Here is a 22,252-nt window from a genome sequence, read left to right as displayed (position 1 = left end):
ATTCCTCTGATAAACTCTTCCCTAGCCAGGCAGAGCTTGCTTCACTGACTCCAAAAATTTTAAAGTGGTTATCTCTATGCTGTATGTATTTTGACAGAATAGGATATCCTGTAGAGAGATGTGTGTTTAACATGTTTGGGTACATTTCTCCCCTTCAGTAGGCTGATTGACTCTGTGCCTCCCAATGAGAACAACCTCGCGCAGCTTCCCCTGATCAAGCTGGAAATGAGCATGGACGTCGCTGGCACAGCCCAGCTCCATTCCCACCACGGCACCCATCACACTGTCATTTGTGTGTGCACATGCACTCGTCCCAGCTTCAGTGGAGGTGCACTAGAGGAAGAGACTCATGCTCTGTTTACTGCTGTATCTTAGGGCTGAGAGAAACACACAGTATAAAATAGTGTGCGAAAATGCTTGCTTAATAACCATCTAATCCTAACACAATGGATGCTGAAATGCATCCCTTCCTGAAGTTCTGGGTTTCCATACGCTGTCTCATTCTCTCTCTCTCTCTCTCTCTCTCTCTCTCTCTCTCTCTCTCTCTCTCTCATTCACACACACACACACACACACACACACACACACACACACCCCAAGTCACTCTCTCTCTCTCATTCACAAACACACATACCCCAAGTCTGTCTGTCTGTCTGTCTGTCTCTCTCTCTCTCTCTCTTTCACACACACACACACACACACACAGGGGGGGGAGTACACTAGAATGTATCTGTATGTGTTATAAAAAGCAAAATAAAATATGATCCAATCCAAAACTAGCTCTATACCTGCAACAGCAAAACCAGAGCATGAACCCTCCTTCATGTGTATGAAGTTGGTGGATCGGACTGCACTCGAGGAGGACATAATCTAGGAAGGAACCAAGGGGCTTTGAAATACCACCCAAAATTTTCTCTTCCACTGAGAGTGGTTTCATTCTTGCTCAGATCACAGAAATCAGATCTCTGACTTTAGCCTCTACCATAATATCAGCTCTTCCCCAGGGATTTCTCCTTGTATCTGTGAGCTCATATTTTCCCCATTTATCCATCAACTGTATTGTCTGATCATTAAACTCCGTGGACAATAAGCAAGTGTATGATGAGCTCATTGCTAGCTGAGTTCACTCATGCAGTAATTTGCTTGATGAGCAGTTACATTGCTAACTTGATGAGTGGTTACATTGCTAACTTGATGAGCAGTTACATTGCTAACTTGATGAGCGTGCTACATAGCTACCTTGATTAGCGTATTACATTGCTAAAACGAGTGTGTTACATTGCTAACTTGATTAGCATATTACATTGCTAACTTGATGAGCAGTTACATTGCTAACTTGATGAGTCGTTACATTGCTAACTTGATGAGCGGTTACATTGCTAACTTGATGAGCAGTTACATTGCTAACTTGATGAGTGGTTACATTGCTAACTTGATGAGCGGTTACATTGCTAGCTTGATGAGCATGTTGCATTGCTAACTTGATGAACCGTATTATGTTGCTAACTTGATGAGAGTGCTACACAGCTAACTTGAGTCTGTTACATTGCTAACTTGATGAGTGTCTTACATTGCTAACTCGAGTGTGTTACATTGCTAACTTGATGAGCAGTTACATTGCTAACTTGATGAGCAGTTACATTGCTAACTTGATGAGTGTCTTACATTGCTAACTCGAGTGTGTTACATTGCTAACTTGATTAGCGTATTACATTGCTAACTTGATGAGCAGTTACATTGCTAACTTGATGAGCGGTTACATTGATAACTTGATGAGTGGTTACATTGCTAACTTGATGAGCGGTTACATTGCTAACTTGATGAGCGGTTACATTGCTAACTTGATGAGCCTACTACATAGCTACCTTGATTAGCATATTACATTGCTAAAATGAGTGTGTTACATTGCTAACTTGATTAGCGTATTACATTGCTAACTTGATAAACGTATTATGTTGCTAACTTGATGAGTGTACTACATTGCTAACTTAAGTGATTACATTGCTAACTTGATGAGCTTGTTGCATTGGTTAACTTGAGTGTGTTACTTTGCTAACTTGATGAGCGTGTTGCATTGGTAACCACATCTAGCAAAAACAAAGTCTTTAGCACAAGCTTACCTGTCATTCCGAAAGATCTTTGGTAAATACCTCTTGGGAAACCACATGGCCAAAGCACACATCAGAACCCAAAGGATGGCAAGTTCATCAAGCATCTGACCCAGGAAACTGAGAGTTGCATGGAAGTAGACAGATCCAATTCCTAGAAACAATCATGGCCAACAAAAAGTAATTCAGAACAGACTCACACAGACAACCCTTCTCCGGGTGCCATCAGAACCACCAGAGTGCTCTACCTCTCGGGGAGGGGACTCAAGAGGTCAGGCTTACAGGCCTGGAGGCTAGAAAGGAGGTTTCAAGCTGGGCTCAAACGTCAGCACATCACAACAGAAAGAATTCCACGGCCAAGCACACTCTGTCTCCATCCTCTGAACCTTCACGATAACAGGCAGTAAATAAAAGTCAACGCTATCTCCCTGTTAAGAATTCCCAAACATCCAAAAAAAAAAAAAAAGAATTCCCAAACTGCCGGAGAGGAAATGGAAATCACACAAATATTTCACAGAACAATGAGGGACCTAACGTCTAAATATTTTTCTTTCTTTAAGTCCCTTGGAACCACATCTCATCAGACTTCAATTGTTTCAGGGGTTCTTCAGAAGTTCTCAGAAAACCACCCTGGCATGCCACCAGTGGCTGCTCACAGACGCTGAGTGCCCGTCTGTGATCGCTACTGGCAGCCTTGTTATCAAGCCGAGTCCTTTCGGCATCAGCGGAGCAATGGCTAAGACGTCAGAGTGACTTTGGTTTACAAAACATTATGTTCAAAAGGGACAGGAAACATTCGGGGTCCCACTTCCTCCCTTTCAGTTCCCGCTCCCACATGACTCCACTTACCCACTACAACGAGGAGAGTCCATATTAAGTAGATGCCGCTGTTGAAGCACTTCGCATACTGGCGGAACAGGCACATGCAGATGGGTGGTAAAATGAAAAACAAGACGTTGCTGATCTGGAAGGGAGATGAATAGTAAGTAAAAGCATAAAGAATGCTTGTTCCAAGCGTGTCCTTTGCAAAGTGTGGTGAATGTGTCCATGCATCTTGTACAAGGTCTGCAGTTTTTAAATTGAAGACGCGCAGTGGGGGTAAAGACAGACCATCTTAAAGTCCATGTTGGGGGCTCCTTGTCTCTTTGGACAAGTGTAAGCAGCACTGTCAAGACCAGAGGTAGTGCAGCTCAGTGGTTGAACCCTGGCCTAGCATCAAAGCCTGGGGTCAATTCACAGTATCTGGAAGGAGAAGAACATGAATACTTTGATCTATGAAACGTTCCAAAACTCCTCGCCTGATTCAAAGAGCCGGTAACCCTTGCTTTCCACACGAGGACAGCACTCTTTCTTGCAGGGCCTCTAAGTCATAATGTCAGTTGTCTCATCCCAATCAAAACCTATCCTTCGAAGAAAATCAAGTTTGTATGCTTGTTCCCAGCTTTGAAATAAGATTGTTTAGCCGGGCGGTGGTGGCGCACGCCTTTAATCCCAGCACTCGGGAGGCAGAGGCAGGCGGATCTCTGTGAGTTCGAGGCCAGCCTGGTCTACAAAGGGAGTTCCTGGACAGGCTCCAAAGCTACAGAGAAACCCTGTCTCGAAAAACCAAAAAAAGAAAAAGAAAAGAAATAAGATTGTTTGACTGGGTGTGGTGGTGCAGGCTCGTGGCACCAGCACTGGGTCTGAGGCAGGAGGATCGGGAGTTTAGATTCAGGCACGTGAGGAGCCTGGGTGATAAGAAACTCTGCCCCCCACCACACCATCTCCCACCCTGCCCCCCAACCTGTACTCCAAAAAAAGGGAAAGAAAATTGTATTTAGCTTGTAAATTTTATTTGTGCTTAAACCTATTATGTCCCTAGGAGGCACTCGACTATTTAAAAAATAATAATAATGTCTTATCTAATGTAATATAATATAAATATTATTGCCTGACTATATAATCACTATTAAAATATCATTAGTTTAGCAAGGTAGCCTATACCCATATCCCAACTTCAGGGGAAGTCGAGGCTGGAGGACTGGGAATTGGATTAGTTGAATTTAGGCAAACAAATAAGTAAATAAATAAATAAACCAGGGACTGGAGAGATGGCTCAGCAATGAGAGCACAGGCTGCTCTTCTGGATGACCTGGGTTTGATCCCCAGAACCCATGTTGGGGTTCACAACCTTCCCTCCAGCTCCAGGGGATCTGATGCCCTCTCCTGGCCTCCACAGACAATATACAGGTGTAGTGCTCAGACAGACATGCAAGCAAAAACACCCGTACATATAAAATAAATAAATCTTAATAAAAAAGAAAGAACAATCTTAATAAAAATGGTGATGAAATATTGTACATCCTTTGGTTCACACCCAAGCTTTTAAACCCAGTGTAAATTTCACACATATAACAAGTCTCAGTTTGGGATAGTCACATCTCCCTGTGCTCAGAAGACAGACTGTAAAACACAGTTCTACAACCTCACTCTAAGTCTGAAGAGCTGGAAATACATCTCAGGAAGATGCTTGCCTGGCATTTGTGAGGCCCTGGCTTAAATCAACAGACTCACCAACACCCCTAAGCCCTCCCTCCCCCCAAATAAAAAGGAGGAAGAAAGCCGGGCGATGGTGGCGCACGCCTTTAATCCCAGCACTAGGGAGGCAGAGGCAGGCGGATCTCTGTGAGTTCGAGACCAGCCTGGTCTACAGAGCGAGTTCCAGGACAGGCTCCAAAGCCACAGAGAAACCCTGTCTCGAAAAAAAAAAAAAAAAACAAAAACAAAAAAAAAAAAAAAGGAGGAAGAAGGGGAGGGAAGGTTGGAGGATGGGAAAACAGAAAGAAAAAAGGGCAAGGGCAGCAGCTGAGAGACAATGCCCTCACCAGAGTACAGCTGACTGACTCGTCTGTCTTGTGTCTGCACCCTGTAGAACTAACTGTGGGAACCTTCTGATGTATAAGCGACTGTGTTTAAAAATATTTCCTATAGGAGCAGGACCAGTTTTGGTACTGGTGGCTTGGTAATTCTACATTCAATAGCAGGCTTTTGAGGCTTTTTTGCTTTGTCTTATACTCCTCCCAGCGGGGTACAAGGGTTCTGATTCTCACTGAAACATAGTATACCCTGCTGTTTGTTTCTAAAGCAAGGCCATTCTTAGAAGGTATACAATGGTAGAGACAGTCAGCTTGCTTTTCCTCTCTCTCTCTCTCTCTCTCTCTCTCTCTCTCTCTCTCTCTCTCTCTCTTTCCTTCTCTCCTTTTTAATTTATTTATTTTTATCTCATGTGCATTTGTATTTTGCCTGCACATATGTCTGTGTGAAGCTGTTGGATCCCCTGGAGTTACCCACAGTTGTCGGCTGTCACACTGGAAGAGCAGCCAGTGCTCTCGATCACTGAGCCATCTCTCCAGCTTGACATTCAGTTCCTAAGCATCATCTCCAGTTGCTGAATGAGAAGCTCTTGGTCCTGGCCTGTGCACGCAGAATGTAAAGATAACATCTAAGTCTAAATTGGCTTTAGCCTGAAGGTGAGGTGGGAGGAACACATCGCAAAAGACTTTAAAAAGCAAAACAAGTGACTCAGCAGTTAAGAACACGTGTTGCTCCTGCAGAGACCAGGGTTCACAGCACCCACATTAGGTGGTTCTTATAGATGCCTGGAACTCCAGCTCCAGGGGATACCATGCCTCTGATCTCAGAAGGCACTACACTCACACACACACACCATAGATTCACACACACATACCACATACACACCACACACATACACACCACACACATACACACCACACACATACACACCACACACATACACACCACACACATACACACCACACACATACTTAAGAATAATAAAAAGAAGCCAAGAGAGACAGCTCAGGGGTTAAGAGCACTTGCTGCTTTTATGGAGGATCCAGGTTTAGTTCCCAGAAGCCACATGACAGTTCACAACTGTCCATAACTCCAGTTCCAGGTGATCCAACACTCTCCTCTGACTTCCTCAAGCACTAGACATGTGGACATACATACATGGAAACAAAACAGTCAAACATATGATATAGAACAAGTAAATCTTCAAAAAACAGTAATAAAAACATACTTTTTTGCTTGTTTGTATGTTTTTTGAGACAGGATTTCTCTGTGTAACAGCCTTGCTATCCTAGAGCTTGCTTTGTAGACCAGGCTGGCCTTGAGCTCACAGAGATCCACCAGCCTCTGCTGCCCAAGTGCTGGGATTAAAGGCGTGTGCCACTGAGGTAGATTGAATGTAACTGGCCCCCATAATCTCATAGGAAGTGGCACTATTGGGAGATGTGGCTTTGTTGGAATGGGTGTGGCCTCGTTGGAGGAAGTGTGTCACTGCAGGGGTGGGCTTCCCTATGTTCAGGATACCGCCCAGTGTGACAGTCGACTTTCCTGTTGCCTACAAGATGTAGGACTCTCAGCTACTCCAGCATCACATCTGCCTGCCTGTAGCCATGCTCCCCATCATGATGATAAAGGACTGAGCCTCTGAAACTGTAAGCGACCCACCGCAATTAAAAATTTTTTAAGAGTTGCCATGGTCAGCCAGGTAGTGGTGGCGCACGCCTTTAATCCCAGCACTCGGGAGGCAGAGACAGGTGGATCTCTGTGAGTTCCAGGCCAGCCTGGTCTACAGAGCTAGTTCCAGGACAGGCTCCAAAGCTACAGAGAAACCCTGTCTCGAAAAAAATAAAAATAAAAAATAAAAAAGTTGCCATGGTCATGATGTCTCTTCTCTGAAAAAGTAAAAAGAACCAGACCTGATTGCTCATGCCTGTAATTCCAGCTATTCTGGAGGTGAGGCAGGAGGTTCCCAAGTTCAAGTTAAAGGCTTTCCTCGGCTACAGCTTGAATTAACAGCCAGCCTGGGCAACTTAGTGAGACTGTGTCTCAAAATTTAAAAATCCAGGGCTGGAGAGATGGCTCAGTGGTTAAGAGCATTGCCTGCTCTTCCAAAGGTCCTGAGTTCAATTCCCGGCAACCACATGGTGGCTCACAACCATCTGTAATGGGGTCTGGTGCCTTCTTCTGGCCTGCAGACATACACACAGACAGAATATTGTATGCATAATAAATAAATAAATATATATAATATGCAAAAAAAATTTAAAAATCCAAAGAGCAAGGCTGGCAAGATGGCTCACTTGCCCCTGAACCTGACAATCGGAGTTCAATTTCATCCACCAGGTGAAAGGGGAGAACCAGCTCCCTTCAGTAATCCTCAGACCTCCACCTATGTGCTACAGTGGGGCAAGCATCCACACACATGCACACTTACTAAATTAAATAAATGAAAAATAGATAAATAACAATATAGCTGGGGATATAGCTCAATTATAAAACACTCTCCAGCATGTGTGGGGCCCTGGGTTCAATCCTTAGTACTGCCAGAAAAATTCAGGGATAAGAAGAGAGGATAGCTGGGCGGTGGTGGCGCACGCCTTTAATCCCAGCACTCGGGAGGCAGAGGCAGGCGGATCTCTGTGAGTTCGAGACCAGCCTGGTCTACAAGAGCTAGTTCCAGGACAGGCTCCAAAACCATAGAGAAACCCTGTCTCGAAAAACCAAAAAAAAAAAAAAAAGAAGAGAGGATAAAGTCTTAGGGTTTCTTTTGCTGTGATAAAGACCATGACCAAAGCAATCAGGAGAGGAAAGGGGTTATTTCATCTTAGACTTCCAGGTAACTGTCCATCACTGAAGGAAGTCAGGGTATGAACACAGCAAGGCAGGAACTGGTACAGAGGCCTCGTACACCCATTACTTCCTTTCTTAGACCACCCAGAACCACCAGTCCAAGGTGTGGCCCTGCCCACAAGGGGCTGGGCCCTCTCCATCAATCACTAATTAAGAAAATGCACTACAGATTTGCCTACAAGCCAATCTCATGGAGACATTTTCTCAACTGACAGTCCCACTTCCCAAATGACTCTAGCTTTTTTTCAGGTAGACAAAAAACTAAATAGCACGGTAAATAAAGACGAAAACTAAAGACAGGGGCACGAGGGTTTCCAAAAGAAAGGTGCGACCACCCCTGGTGGCTAAGCCAGAAAGGTGACTTAGGCGCTGGCACAAAGGAACCACCAGGCACCTGAACATGGATGAAGACAGCAGGGCAGAAGGGCCTACGACCAGACCTCAGAAGCCACACTGGTCACATCCCAATAAAATGTGTCACGACAGGGGCTGGGGAGATGGCTTAGTCCGTGAAGTGCTTGCCACACCTGCATGAGGACTTAAGTCTGGAAACCCAACTCTCCAGCTCCCATGCAAAAAAGCTGCCTTGGATGCTTTAATGCGAGCGAATGCAGGGGAGGTAGAGACAAGGGGTTTTTTTTCAGGCTCGCTTACCAGAGAGTGTAGCCAAATCAATAAGATCCCATTCCCATCAGAGACCACATCACAAACAATGAAGGAGAAAGGGATTAAGGGCAACAGCCAACTTCAAACTCTGGCTTCCATACACAAGTAAACACACTTGCACATGCACAAATGCCACACACACATACACAGAGAGAGGGGGAAAAAAGTGTTAGCAAAACCCAGAACTTATGTACCGCTTGGAGGTGATACGGTCTTTGGAAAAAAAGAAAGAAGGGAAAGAAAAGAGGATAATAAAACGAGAGAACAGATTCTTTCTGTGTGATTGATGGCCTTGAATAAAACTGAATAAATGTTCTCAGAGGCCCCAGAACCAATTCTCATTTATAAAAGAAGCAAGTGAACTGGCCCCTGGTAGCCCACAGTTTTGATCCCAGCACTCAGGAGGCAGAGGAGCTCAGATCTTTGTTGAGTTCAAGAACAGGCTACAGAGCAAGTTCCAGGACAACTAGGGATACACAGAGAAACCCTGTCTCAAAGAAGAAAGAGAGAAAGAAAGAAAGAAAGAAAGAAAGAAAGAAAGAAAGAGGGAGGGAGGAGTAGATGAAGATGGGGCACAGAAGAGATGACTCAGTGGTTACCCAGAGTTCCATTTCCAGCTCGCTGCTCACAACAATCTGAAACTCCAGCTTCAAGGGCTCTAACACCCAGTTCTGACTTCCATGAGCACAAGGCATGCATGTGGTACACAAATATAAGTGCAGGCAAAATACCCAGACACATAATTTTTGAAATTGTAGAAAGAATAACTTTAGGGGCTGGAGAGATGGCTCTGGTTAAGAGCATTGCCTGCTCTTCCAAAGGTCCTGAGTTCAATCCCAGCAACCACATGGTGGCTCACACCATCTGTAATGAGGTCTGGTGCCCTCTTCTGGCCTTCAGGCATACAGAGACAGAACATTGTAAAAATAATAAATAAATATTTTTTTTAAAAAAGAATAACTTTGGGGACTGGAGAGATGGCTCAGAGGTTAAGAGCACAGGCTGCTCTTCCAGAGGTCCTGAGTTCAATCCCCAGCACCCACATGGTGGCTCACAACCATCTGTAATTTGATCTGATTCCCTCTTCTGGTATGCAGACCAAACACTGTACAAATGATAAATAAATAATTTTTTAAAAAAAGAATAACTTTAAAAAAGCACGATATTTAAAAAGAAAAAGAAGTCAGGGCTAGAGCTATAGCTCAGGGGTACAGCACTACTCTAGCATGCAGGAGGTCCTGGGTTCAATCCCCAATGCCTGGGGGGAAAAAAGACCCATGTGGAATGGGGTTTACCTTACCTACTGCAGACACACAGGTTTCTGTTCATGCTATGAGCACAGCTTCTCACTTCTAATGAGGCTGGAGAGATGACTTGGTGACTGTGAGCACTGGCTGCTCTTCCAGAGGTCTTGAGTTCAATTCTGAGCGACCACATGATGGTTTAAAACCATTTATAGTGGAATCTGATGCCCTCGTGCAACTTGAAGGTGCACATGCAAATAGAGCACTCATATATGGGATCCTTCCAAAGCCATCCCTTGCTTTAAGGGGCTATGAAGACCCAGAATGTTCCTCTCACTGCTACTCCCAGGTTTCTCCTCCAACTGGGCCGCTCGCATCCAGACTTCCAGTTTTTCCTTCCCTAAGAACAGTGAAGGCCATAGCACTGTGCTCACACCCCCATCACATGATCTAAACTTGAGTTTCATTCGGCAGGGGAAAAAGCAGATGAAATGGGAGGTGAAGGGGGAGCAGAGAGAGAGAGAGAGAGCAGGAATAGAAACATCGAATTGCAACTTAATAATTTTCTCTTAATAGTTTTTTTTCCCTTGCAACTTAATAATGTTCATGGGCAACATCTTAAGAGTTAAAAACTCCTTTCTACCCCTCTCTCCGGAAAGAAGTCCTGCTCTTGATGCAAACCCCCCATCTGCTTCTTTGCATCATGAGAAGGAGCGCAGACAGGTCCCACACAGCAGCACCGTCGTTCTGAGAAACTTTTCGTCTTAGTGAACATGGATTTGCCGACTGCTCTTCGCGACCGCAGAGAGCAAGAGGGTTTCGTTGTTGTTGTTTTGTCTTGTGTACTCATCTTTTCAGGGGAAGGAGCACCAATTTAGAGTCTCCTTTACAACGCTGGGAAATATAATACACTTGGGGGTGTGTCTGCTTGTCTGTGGTAGGATCAGGTACCGCAGGTTGGTCTTACACTCACTAGGTAGCCAAGGGTAACCTTAAACTCCTCTACCTACCAAGTACCGCGATTACTGGTGTTCACGACTTGGCCCGCTCTGCCATGCATCCTGCCTTTCACTCCAGCGTGTCTCTGTCCCCTGAAGGCCTAGCAATAGCTCTTGCTTTAGCCAAGGGCCACTATGCCTGGCAAAATGTCTGTTACACGGCTCCACAGATTCACATTACCACAAGTAAGGCACATGCCTGTCGCACACAAATGTGCTCATATGCTTTTCACGAGGGCACGGAATCATTTACTGCGCCTGCAGCAAAATCACGACACTTCAACATTATTATTTATCAGTTATTGTATTTTCTAAATACAATAATACAATACAATTTGAGAAGGATCTCACTGGGTATCCCAGGCTGATCTCAAACCATCCCAAGCAGCTGCTTCAGCCTTTCAAGTGCTGGGACTACAGGCCTTTTCCAACGCTGCGCGTTATTTTTAAGGTCACATATAAACACCGTTCTGATCCGTGCTCCCTACTAAGACTAAAATCACATTTTTTGAAAACTACTTAACAGCCTACCTAAAAAGCCAGCTGGCTGCGACTATTCCTTTAAAAGGCACCAATATATGGAGAGGAAAAGCCCAAATTAGAGGGTGACCGTTCTCAAAACAAAAAGAGGAAGGAATACCAAAATAAATACGGAAAGACAAATGAGTTACGGCTAAAGACAGACTCTGCGGCTCCGTCTCTACTGAGAAACAAGCTCTCATTCAAAACGAGGGTCTCTAAAGTTGTACGATGGTTCAGCTGAAGGGAGATTGTTTTAAGGTCATTGCTGCGTTATCCCTTGAAAAATTGGTTTGATCCTTGTCCACAAACTTTTTTTTTAAACTGAGGAAAACTACAACTTCAAAATGCATTGATTGTTTCCTTTAAGAGTTTCTTACTCCATGGATTTCTATCTAGCATTTGTTCCAAAGTCATCTCACGGACACGCTGTGTTCTCATTCTGACGCATTGGAGCGAGCCTTTCCCATAGAAGCGGGGAGTACAGACAAAGGCATGGGCAGGCGACTTGCTGAGCATAGGTTCGAGGGCAGCCTTGGACTCCCACCCTGGCTAAGCGTACTGTCTGTGCCTCCTGTTTGCCTGCAGAGCCCTAGGCCTCACTGCACTGCCCCAGTCCTGCCTGGGGGGGGGGGTGGCCTGTGGTTTGCCACAGACTGGGGGGGGGGGGCTTCCAGAGCACAGGACTTCCAGTTGCAAAAATTAAGAAAATTGGACAAGAGAGATGCTTGCTGCCACACACAAGGACTTGAGTTCTATCCTAAACCCAAATGATAGAAGGAAAGAACTGACTCCCACAAGTTGCCCTGTACCTTCCATATGTACACAACCACACGCACGCACGCACACACATACACGCACACACACATACGCACGTACACACCTTAATAAATAGGGCTAGAGATCTAGCTCAGCAGCTAAGAGTGCTGGCTGCATTTGCAGAGGACTCAAATTAAGGTCCCAGCACCACAAAGCAGATCACAAGCTTGGTAACTCCAGTTCCAGGGGGATCTGATGCCCTCTTCTGGTCTCCATGATTACTGCACATACATGATATACATATACATAAATACATGCATACATACATGCATGCATACATACATCGAAGCAAGCATTCATACACATAAAATAAAATATAAAGAAATTAAAATAAGTAAGCAGAAATGCTTTTTAAATTAATTAAAATTATCAAGCAAAATAATTAGAATCAGCTTGGTCCCCCTACTCAGACGCCTGCTTGCAATCCCCCTCCCAGCCCCACAACACATATCTGCATGCAGTGTGCTAACAACACCTCAGCAACGTGTATGTGCCATTATTAAGCGCTCCAAAGCCCAGAGACTATTTCCACATCTGATTTCTGGGACAGGCACATGGCAACAAATGCTTAGTCAGGCCACCAGCCAGGCAGATTCTGTCCAACAGAGAGGGGTCCCAGACTTGGACCCACAAAGAAAGCTTTCCTTACTGTGATTGTTGGGTACAGAGGAGGAGGTAAGAAGCCAGGTGCTGTTTTCATGCATATATTTCACTTTTTTTCAATACCTGTTTATTTCTGTTTCCCAAGTCACTGATCAGCAAGAGAGCCTTCAAAGGGCATACCCAGTGGTCCCAGAGCAGACTCCACTTTTATCCAAAGCAGCCTATGTGGCAGGAGTCCCCCAAAGGTGCCAGCCATGTTGACTCACACCTGGAAGCCCAGCACTTGGATGCTGGAACAGGATTTCTGTGAGTACAAGTTCAGCCTGGGTTACAGAGTGCGTTCTAGGCGGCATGGGGCTATGTCATGAGACTCTGTCTTAAAAACCAAACCAAACAAACTCAGATCATTCATCCCTGAGAGTTGCATGTACTAAAAAACAGTATCCTAGGCGAACAAGGAAAGGGAAAGAGTGGGTTCCTTTTGTTTTATTTTTGAAACAGTGTAGCCCTGGCTGGCCTGCAACCTGCTATTTAGACCAGGCTAGCCTGGGTCTCTCAGAGTCCTGCTTGCCTCTGCCTCCTGAGTGCTAGGATTGAAGGTGTGCACCTCCACATCAGGTTTAAGTGATGAATCTTGGAAGAGATGCTGGTGTTTCTCGGAAGCCAAGTTTGGGTGATAAGAGGGACGGAGGCAGCAGGCAAACAGAGGAGGAAAGTATGTACGCTCTCTGGCGGGCCATTGGGTAACAGTCATCAGCATTCACAGTGAACTTTTCAAGCCGGGCATGACTACTTATGCCTGCATTTACAGCACTTGGCAGGTAGAGGCAAGGAAACAAGAAATTTAATGCCATCCTTGGCTACATAGGGAGTTTTAACTCAACTACTACATAGGATCTTGGTGTTTTTTTTTTAAATAATAAAGTAAAGACAGAAACAATAAAGCATCAAGAAGGAGTTAAGTGGCCAAGTGAGCCGTGGCCAATCAGTTCCAGGGCGCATGAGAAGAAGAAGGTGGTTCTGTGCAGCCAGTGTGACTGCTGGGAGCACAAAGGTCCTCGCACTCACAGATAAACACTAGGGCAACCAGGAATGTTAAACATACAGGGCAGTGTCTTCTGCAGAGGAGATGTATAACCTGTTCTCTACCCAGAAGGCTAGGAATGAAGATCAGCCTCGCTAATCCCTGTGCTATCTGTATGGCCGGGGAATCCCCCAAGCTCCCACAACTAGGACCAGTGGTGACTAATAGCCCAGGTGACCTCTGTGCTGTCTACATGACCAAGGCCACACCAGATCCTCCCCGAGACCCTTAAGATAATATCTGTAGTCTACCTATGGAACCCACATCACGGAAGAAGTGACATGTACTTTGAGAAGAGCGTCTATGTAATTGTGCCTCCTTGTGCATACGGGATTGTGTTACACCAGTAAACTTTTCTTCCAAATTGTAACATATGGAGTCTTTCTCTATCCTGCCAGCCAGCTCCCAAATAATGACATGGACACTTCTTAGTAATTACAAAAGCTTGGCCTTAGCCTAGGCTTACTTCTAACTAGCTTTTCTAACTTAAATGAACCCATTTGTATTCATCTACGTGCTGCTACATGGCTCATGACTTTTACCCTCCCCTCCTGCATGCCCTGCCTCCTCTGTACCCAGCAGAGGACGCTGCCTTTCTTCTTCCCTGAAACCTCTCTATCCACAGAAGTCCCACCTAACCTCCTCCTGCCTAGCTCCTGGCCACTCAGCTCTTTATTAAATTAAGCACAGCAACACATCTTCACACAGTATAAAGGAATATTTTAAAATGCAACGTAGGAGCCGGGCGGTGGTGGCGCACGCCTTTAATCCCAGCACTCGGGAGGCAGAGGCAGGCGGATCTCTGGGAGTTCGAGGCCAGCCTGGTCTACAAGAGCTAGTTCTGGGATGGGCACCAAAGCTACAGAGAAACCCTGTCTCGAAAAACCAAAAGAAAAAAGAAATGCAACATAGGTATCTAAAGTTAATCACTGATTAAACAATACACATATATACTGTGTGCATATATATAAGATAGATATTAGATGTTTGCAGAAGCACTTACATTTACAACTCTTGGCAGAGTCAAAAGGGGTAAGTTCTGACTCCATCTCTGCCATTTTCTTGACTTCAGCAAGTGATGTAAACTAAACGGGCCCTTATTTTCCTCCTTTATCTAAGGAATACATTGCACATGATGTTTGTGGTGATGGCAGAGTACCCAACAGAGCCACAACACACAACAAACAACTAAGTGTGACCAGTCGTGACTGAAGTCATATTAGTCACCCATTACCCTCTGAGACTCGTTAAAACGTTCTAGATCCCTCTCCCAGTATTCTCCTGCCTTAATTGTCAATTCTTTTAATTTTTCTCAACTCCTTTAACTTTTTCTCAACATTGGTACTAATTACCAGTTTTGCGCAAAATAATTAAGCTAGGCACAATGTCACACACCTGAAATCCCAGCATTCTGGGGCCAGAGACAAGAGGATCTTGGTGCATTTGAGGACAGTACAGGGTACATAGTATAGGCATCACAGTGAGTTCAAGTCCAGCCTGGGCTACATAGAGAGGCTCTGTCTTAAAACAAAACAAATGAGATGAGCAAGGTAGCACATGCCTTTCATCTTAGAACTCTGGAGGCATGCCGGGCGGTGGTGGTGCACGCCTTTAATCCCAGCACTCGGGAGGCAGAGGCAGGCGGATCTCTGTGAGTTCGAGACCAGCCTGCTCTACAAGAGCTAGTTCCAGGATAGGCTCCAAAATCACAGAGAAACCCTGTCTCGAAAAACCAAAAAAAAAAAAAAAGAACTCTGGAGGCAGAAGCAGGCAGATCTCTATGAATGTGAAGCCAGTCTGGTCTACACAGTGAGATCCAGGCCAGCCAAGGCAACATGGTGAGACCCTGCCTTGAAACAAATAAAATAAACAGGGCTGGAGAGAAGGCTCATTAGTTAAGAGTGACCTTCCAGGGCTGGAGAGATGGCTCAGAGGTTAAGAGCATTGCCTGCTCTTCTAAAGGTCCCGAGTTCAATTTCCAGCAACCACATGGTGGCTCACAACCATCTGTAATGAGGTCTGATGCCCTCTTCTGGCCTGCAGGCATACACACAGACAGAATATTGTATACATAATAAATAAAAAAAAAAAGAGTGACCTTCCAGAGGACCTGGGTTCAATTCCCATCAACCACATGGTGGCTCACAGCTGTCTGTAACCAGGGGATCTGACCTCATCTAGACATACATGCAGGCAAAATACCAAAGGCTTATAAAATAAAAATAAAAAACCACACAAATAAAAAATGCATAACAAGGTCTCCTGTTTTATTATGAGAACCGTAGATATTTATCACCAACAATTCATTGGTATTCCCCGTGCATGAGAAAGAAGGGTTCAGGAAAGTCTTGTGGTAGCATTAGCACACCAGCAGAGCCACGGCGAGAAGGTATTCCTCTGCGACCCTCCACATCCCAGAAAACAGTGTGGTGGTTTATTAATCCCCAAGAAAAAGTTTGTCCGGCAGATGGGCTAGATTAAGGAGCTGCAGTGTTTGCTAAAACAGAGTTTGCTTCTCTCTGTATACAGCTCCCGTGAGGTTAGACTGAAAAAAGAAAAAAGCAGCCAGATGCACGGGCTACTTGAGAAACCGAGATGAGGGTCTCCGGTTTAATTCCAGTCTGTGCTATACAGGAAGACCCTTGCCAGAAAGAGACTAAGAGGAGGGGGCAGGAGGGGAGGGAAGGAAGAAGGAAAGGGAAGGCAGGTCACATCTCCCCCTCCTCCAGCACTGGGGGGGGGGGTCAAGCCTGGCACAGAGCAGCTATGCAAGAGCTTTGGGGACCTAATGACAGGGCTGACCCCCTCTGCAGATCTCACACCTCACAGGGAACTGCCACGGTGGATGTTCAAGAGCCTGACACCAATCTGTCATTCCTTCAACTCTGGTGAAATCTTTAGTATTTCTCAGCAATTTCCCACTTGTTACCGCTGGTGTTTCTCCTCATTGAAAATACCCTACCTGGCCGGGCGGTGGTGATACACACCTTTAATCCCAGCACTCGGGAAGCAGAGGCAGGTGGATCTCTGGGAGTTCGAGGCCAGCCTGGTCTACAAGAGCTAGGTCCAGGACAGGAACCAAAAGCTAGAGAAACCCTGTCTCGAAAATCAAAAAGTAAGAAAGAAAAGAAAAAGAAAGAAAGAAAGAAAGAAAGAAAGAAAGAAAGAAAGAAAAAAGAAAGAAAGAAAGAAAATACCCTACCTGCTCCAGCCCTTTTGTTGGTGCCTGTATGTACCTGAGAGCAGCGTACTTCACCAGGTTGTAAAATAGGAAAAGGGTGGCCACATCCACTAACTAGTTCTTTCCCTATGTTTCTGAATGTCAAAAATCTGGTTTCCTAGCCGGGTGGTGGTAGCACACGCCTTTAATCCCAGCACTCGGGAGGCAGAGGCAGGTGGATCTCTGGGAGTTCGAGGCCAGCCTGGTCTAGAAGAGCTAGTTCCAGGACAGGAACCAAAAAGCAACGGAGAAACCCTGTCTCGAAAATAAAAAAGAAAAAGAAAAAAGAAAAAAATCTGGTTTTCTTGAGCAACCAACCTGGCCATATAAAACGGAGAGACGCTGATGGAGAGGACAACCATGTATGTTAGCACTGAGGGGAAGCAAGGGGAGAATTCTGGGTTGTAGCCCCAGATACACCAGCGTGTGGGTAGGACAGCTCTCTCCTCAATAGCCTAGTCTTTTCACGATGGGAATAAAAGAGCAATACAAACAGAAACGGGGTGGGGGAGGAGATCAAAATTAAAGGATGGGGAATAAAAGAGACCAGAGATCTCTCCAGGCAACTTTTGCTGAGGACATTCTTTCAAGAAATCCAAGAGGGGGAAAAATCCTAAATAACAATCTCAAACTCACAATGACTCAAACCAGGAGTTCCTGTTTTCTGTGTCTGAACAGCAAGGAAAGATAAGCCAGAAAAATGACCATGCAAAGTCACGTTGGATTCTAGAGTCCCGAGCGACGGGCACAGGGAAAAAGCAGGGACATTTCCTCTCCTAGGCACAACCCTTCCCCTCCCACAAAGACCAAAATCCTACCAAGGATTCTGTAAATTTCCTCTTGTCCTTATCCAGGGAGCTAGGCAAGTTCAGAAAAACCCACCCATTATTATTCCCAAATTTCACTGTCACCACCAGGAGCTGGCTCAAAATTGGACTCTAAAAGCAACAATAAAAAGAACTCAGAGTAATTAACTTGATTCTGGACAGTAATAATTCGATCGACATTATCATAGTTTAGTGGGAAAGACAGGCCGACTTGTGGGAGTGGGCCCAGTCCCTGGACGTGCCCCGGGCTCCACTCTCCCAATGCGCCCAAAGCAGGTACTCAGCGCAAAAAACGCACAATGAGATCCAGGTGCGTCACACCACAAAGATCCTAGGCAGGGAGGAAGGGAGCTGCGCTGTGGGTTCACATCCCCAACTGACCCAAACTGGAAGAAAGGGTTGACGCGGACCCCTGACTCCCGGACCACGGGACTCAAACAAGACAATAGAGCCATCAGAAGAAAATGACAGGAAGAGCTGGAGGAGCCCAGATGCCCTGGATAGGGACCCGGGAGGCGTGCAGAAATAGAGCTGGGAGCAGTGACGGGAGAAGGGGGCGTGGAGTGACTCCTGCCTCGGACATCCACGGTCACCCACTGCCTGCTTCCAGGCACCGCAGCCAAGGAGACAGCTCCCTCCCTCCGCCCCCCTGCCCTCCAGCTCCCGCGTCCCGCACCGTGTTGTAGAACTCAGCGATGGCAGGCACGATGGTGTAGTTGTCCTCACACCAATCCACCTCCGAGCTGCCAGCCCGCAGGTGGTCCCACCAGTGCGGGTCGCCCATGGCCGCTCTGGAGCATCGGAGCAGCTTCTCCGCGGCGGCGACCGGCCGGAGCGGCTGCGGGGGGCACCCTGTGCGTCTGCTGCTTTATGCGGTGCGGGACAGCCTCCGGATGAGACGCCTCCCCGCGGGCCTCCCCAGCCTGGCTGCTCCGGCCGGCTACTGCCGCTGCAGACCCGCCCCGGCCCCGCCCCCTGGGAGTCCCGGAGCAGGACAACCACGCCCACTCGGGGGCGGGACCTAACGTGAGAGGGGCCCGAAAGGGCGGGGGTGGAAAAGCGGGGCTGTAACCACTGGCTCTCCAGTTCCGTGCTGGTGGCAAAGGTCTTTAGTGTCGCTCTTGTCCGCGTGCGCCCAGGTTGTGTAAAGAACGCCAGAGCTGCCCCCTCCCCCCGCGCCCCGTAAAAATGTAAAATATGGAGAAACACAAGAGCATCCGAACCACTTTGGACTCCTCGGGAGTTCTCAGCAAGCTGGTTCTCTCACGCTTAAGGAAGAAGGCGGGACAGCTCTACCAGAAAGCGACTCGCTATTGTCGCTGGGGCAAAAGATCCTCCAAGCTGTAACAACAGGTTCTCTGGACTCTTCCAAGCAGCCTGGGCTACCCACTCCCCGGGGGGGGGTGGCGTTTCTGCAGTACTAAGTGTGTCCTCCATACCCATCTTTAGTCGTTTATGTGAACGTAGGCTTGGAGAAAGCCTTCAGCCACCCCAGCCCACAGAGGATACAGTATAGCAGGTAAGAACACACAAGTGCAGGACATTATACACACATAGTACTATAGTACACACAGTTATGTGTGCCGGGCGCTTTTGGGAAGAGTGTCCATATGTCTCCCATTAGGTGACCCAGGCAGGTTTCCCGCGAAAGTAGGTTGTGTTAACAACCCCCTTTCTGCCAGTGTGTTAGATCTTCTAATCGAGTTCAGGCCGGATGACCTTCGATCGACTCATAAAGACTTTGCGACTGTGATTATTCTATAGTTCCTAAATACAAGCCAGCTGGTTCCTAAGATCTTGGAGAAACACATTTTATTCCTTTCGGTGATTTCTTGGGAAGTTCCAGGTAAGGACAGTGGCAGACACCCTGGACAGCAAACTACACTGATTGCGGTTTCCTTGCTCAGACGGGCCTGCCTTCTCTCCTGACTAAAGCACCTGTAAGCTGTATGTCAGTGTCTGTCTTCTACAGACACCCACACAGCCATTACCCATTTCCGTGGCAGGCAGAAACTGCGGGTCTCCACCAGGAAACCCGACTTTATTTCCTAGGGACCAGACCATTCCTTGTGTGTGTATTTATTTATTTATTTATTTATTTATTTATTTATTTATTTATTTATTTATTTATTTGATTTTCGAGACAGGGTTTCTCTGTAGCTTTTGGTTCCTGTCCTGGAACTAGCTCTTAGCTCTTGTAGACCAGGCTGGTCTCGAACTCACAGGGATCCGTCTGCCTCTGCCTCCCAAGTGCTGGGATTAAAGGCGTGCGCCACCACCGCCCGGCCTCCTTGTGTCTTCTAGGGTCAGTTATGGGCTAGCAATTGTGAGCAGGCCAGAGCCACAAAAGAAAAATGTGCTATTAATGTCTCCCTGTCAAATACCAAACACCAACAGTCCAGCACCAGAAATGCTTTCTCATGTGATCATGTTTTACTCTTCCCAATAGCTTAGGGGAAAATAAATTGGGTGTGGTAACACATGCTTGTAATCCCCCAAAGAAAGACCATGCACATCCATCTATTCTAACAATATAAAACACCCTTATTATATGTGCCAGTTTCTCTCAAATTGTGATCCTCAAAGTCAAAATGTTTCCTGTTAATGCTGTAGCATTATCTACAATTTGCAATATTTTTGTTTCTAATTTTTTGAGACAGGGTCTCATGTAGCCCCAGCTGGCCTCCAGAGTGCTGGGATTTCAGGCATGTACCACCACATCCAGCTCCCTTCTCGTTTTTAAAAATACTCATACGCATTGTTGTAGATGGAAGTTTCTGTCCCGCCCGGTCCCACAGCCATGCAGTCCCAAATAAACACACAGAGGCTTATATTAATTATAAACTATTTGGCCTATTGTTCAGGCTTATTACTCACTATCTCTTACAACTTAAATTAACCCATATTTCTTTTCAGTGTTTAGTCACGTGGCTTGGTACCTTTTCTCAGTAAGGCTTTCTTATCTTGCATCTTACACATCTGGATGATGACTGCATCTCTTCCTTTCCTCCTTCCAGAATTCTCCTAGTCTGGTTGTCCCACCTATACTTCCTGTCTGGTTACTGGCCAATCAACATTTTACCAAACCAATATGAGAGACACATCTTTACAGTGTACAAGAACATTATCCTGAGCCTGGCGGTGGTGGCGCACACCTTTAATCCCAGCACTCGGGAGGCAGAGGCACGTGGATTGCTGTGAGTTCAAGGCCAACCTGATCTACAAGAGCTAGTTCCAGGACAGACTCCAAAGCTACAGAGAAACCCTGTTTCAGAAAACAAAAAAAAAAAAAGAAAGAAAGAAAGAAAGAAAAAAGGGAAAAAAAAAGCATTATCCCACAATACATTGTAATTTTTCAGAGTCTGCAGTATGATATATGGACACCTTATAGAATGTGTTTATGCATTCATAGGCTTTAAATACATCAGTTTAAATTCTGGCATTGTGCCGGGCAGTGCTGGTGCTGGTTTTTAATCCTAGCACTCGGGAGGCAGAAGCCGGTGGATCTTTGTGAGTTCAAGGCCAGCCTGGTCTACAGAGTGAGTTCCCCAGTCATCAGGCTCCAAAGCTACAGAGAAACTCTGTCTCAGAAAAAAAAATCTAGCATTGTAAAAATGTTGATAGATAAACCAGGCGGTGGTGGTGCACGCCTTTAATCCCAGCACTCGGGAGGCAGAGGCAGGCGGATCTCTGTGAGTTTGAGACCAGCCTGGTCTACAAGAGCTAGTTAGCTCCAGGACAGGCTCCAAAGCCACAGAGAAACCCTGTCTCGAAAAAAAAAAAAAGTTGATAGATGTACTTTTTTAAAAGACTGATAATGTGGACAGGGTTTCTGTATGCATATGCACACAGTGAAATGGTACACATACCTGTTCATGCATTTAGGGGCTAGAAGGCCTCAGGTGCACTCCTCCAGCGCCCTGTCTTAATCTAAGGCAGGGTCTCTCCTTGAGCTTGGAGTTTGCTTTTATTTTTTTGTTGTTGTTGTTCTTTCTTTCTTTCTTTCTTTCTTTCTTTCTTTCTTTCTTTCTTTATTAAGTATACAGTGTTCTGCCTGCATGTATGACCGCACAACAGAAGAGGGTACCAGATCTCATTATAGATGGTTGTATGTCATCATGTGGTTGCTAGGAATTGAACTCAGGATCTCTAGAAGAGCAGCCAGTGCTTTTAACCTCTGAGCCATCTCTCCAGCCCAAACTGTACATTTTGTTTTTGTTTTTGTCCCCCCCAACCAAAAACAAGGTTTCTCTGTAGCTTTGGAGCCCGTCCTGGAGCTAACTAGCTCTTGTAGACCAGGCTGGCCTTGAACTCACAGAGACCCGCCTGCCTCTGCCTCCCGAGTGCTGGGATTAAAGGCGTGTGCCACCACCGCCCGGCTAGGGGTTTGCATTTCTTGACTAGCCTGGTAGCCTGCACACCCCAGCACTGATTGTGCTTCTGCGCTCCTCGGAGCTGGGGTAC

General features: G+C 46.1%; 1 protein-coding gene across 1 annotated transcript in view; it reads right to left on the bottom strand.

The window, feature by feature from the left end:
- The window catches only part of Acer2 (alkaline ceramidase 2), a 41,360-nt gene extending 22,669 nt beyond the window's left edge, over positions 1-18,691 (bottom strand). The window contains exons 1-3 of the mRNA XM_075945571.1: positions 18,465-18,691; positions 2,958-3,072; positions 2,121-2,262 (exon numbers count right to left, since the gene is read on the bottom strand). Of these exons, the coding sequence (XP_075801686.1) occupies positions 2,121-2,262; positions 2,958-3,072; positions 18,465-18,572 (365 nt within the window). The 5' untranslated portion in view covers positions 18,573-18,691. The remainder of the gene's footprint in view (positions 1-2,120; positions 2,263-2,957; positions 3,073-18,464) is intronic.
- Between the last annotated feature and the right edge of the window lie 3,561 nt (positions 18,692-22,252).

This window comes from Microtus pennsylvanicus, chromosome 13, assembly GCF_037038515.1.
Source record: "Microtus pennsylvanicus isolate mMicPen1 chromosome 13, mMicPen1.hap1, whole genome shotgun sequence".
NCBI lineage: Eukaryota > Metazoa > Chordata > Mammalia > Rodentia > Cricetidae > Microtus > Microtus pennsylvanicus.
The sequence above is the reverse complement of the archived record's forward strand: the minus strand, read 5'-3'. Positions and strand labels throughout refer to the sequence as shown.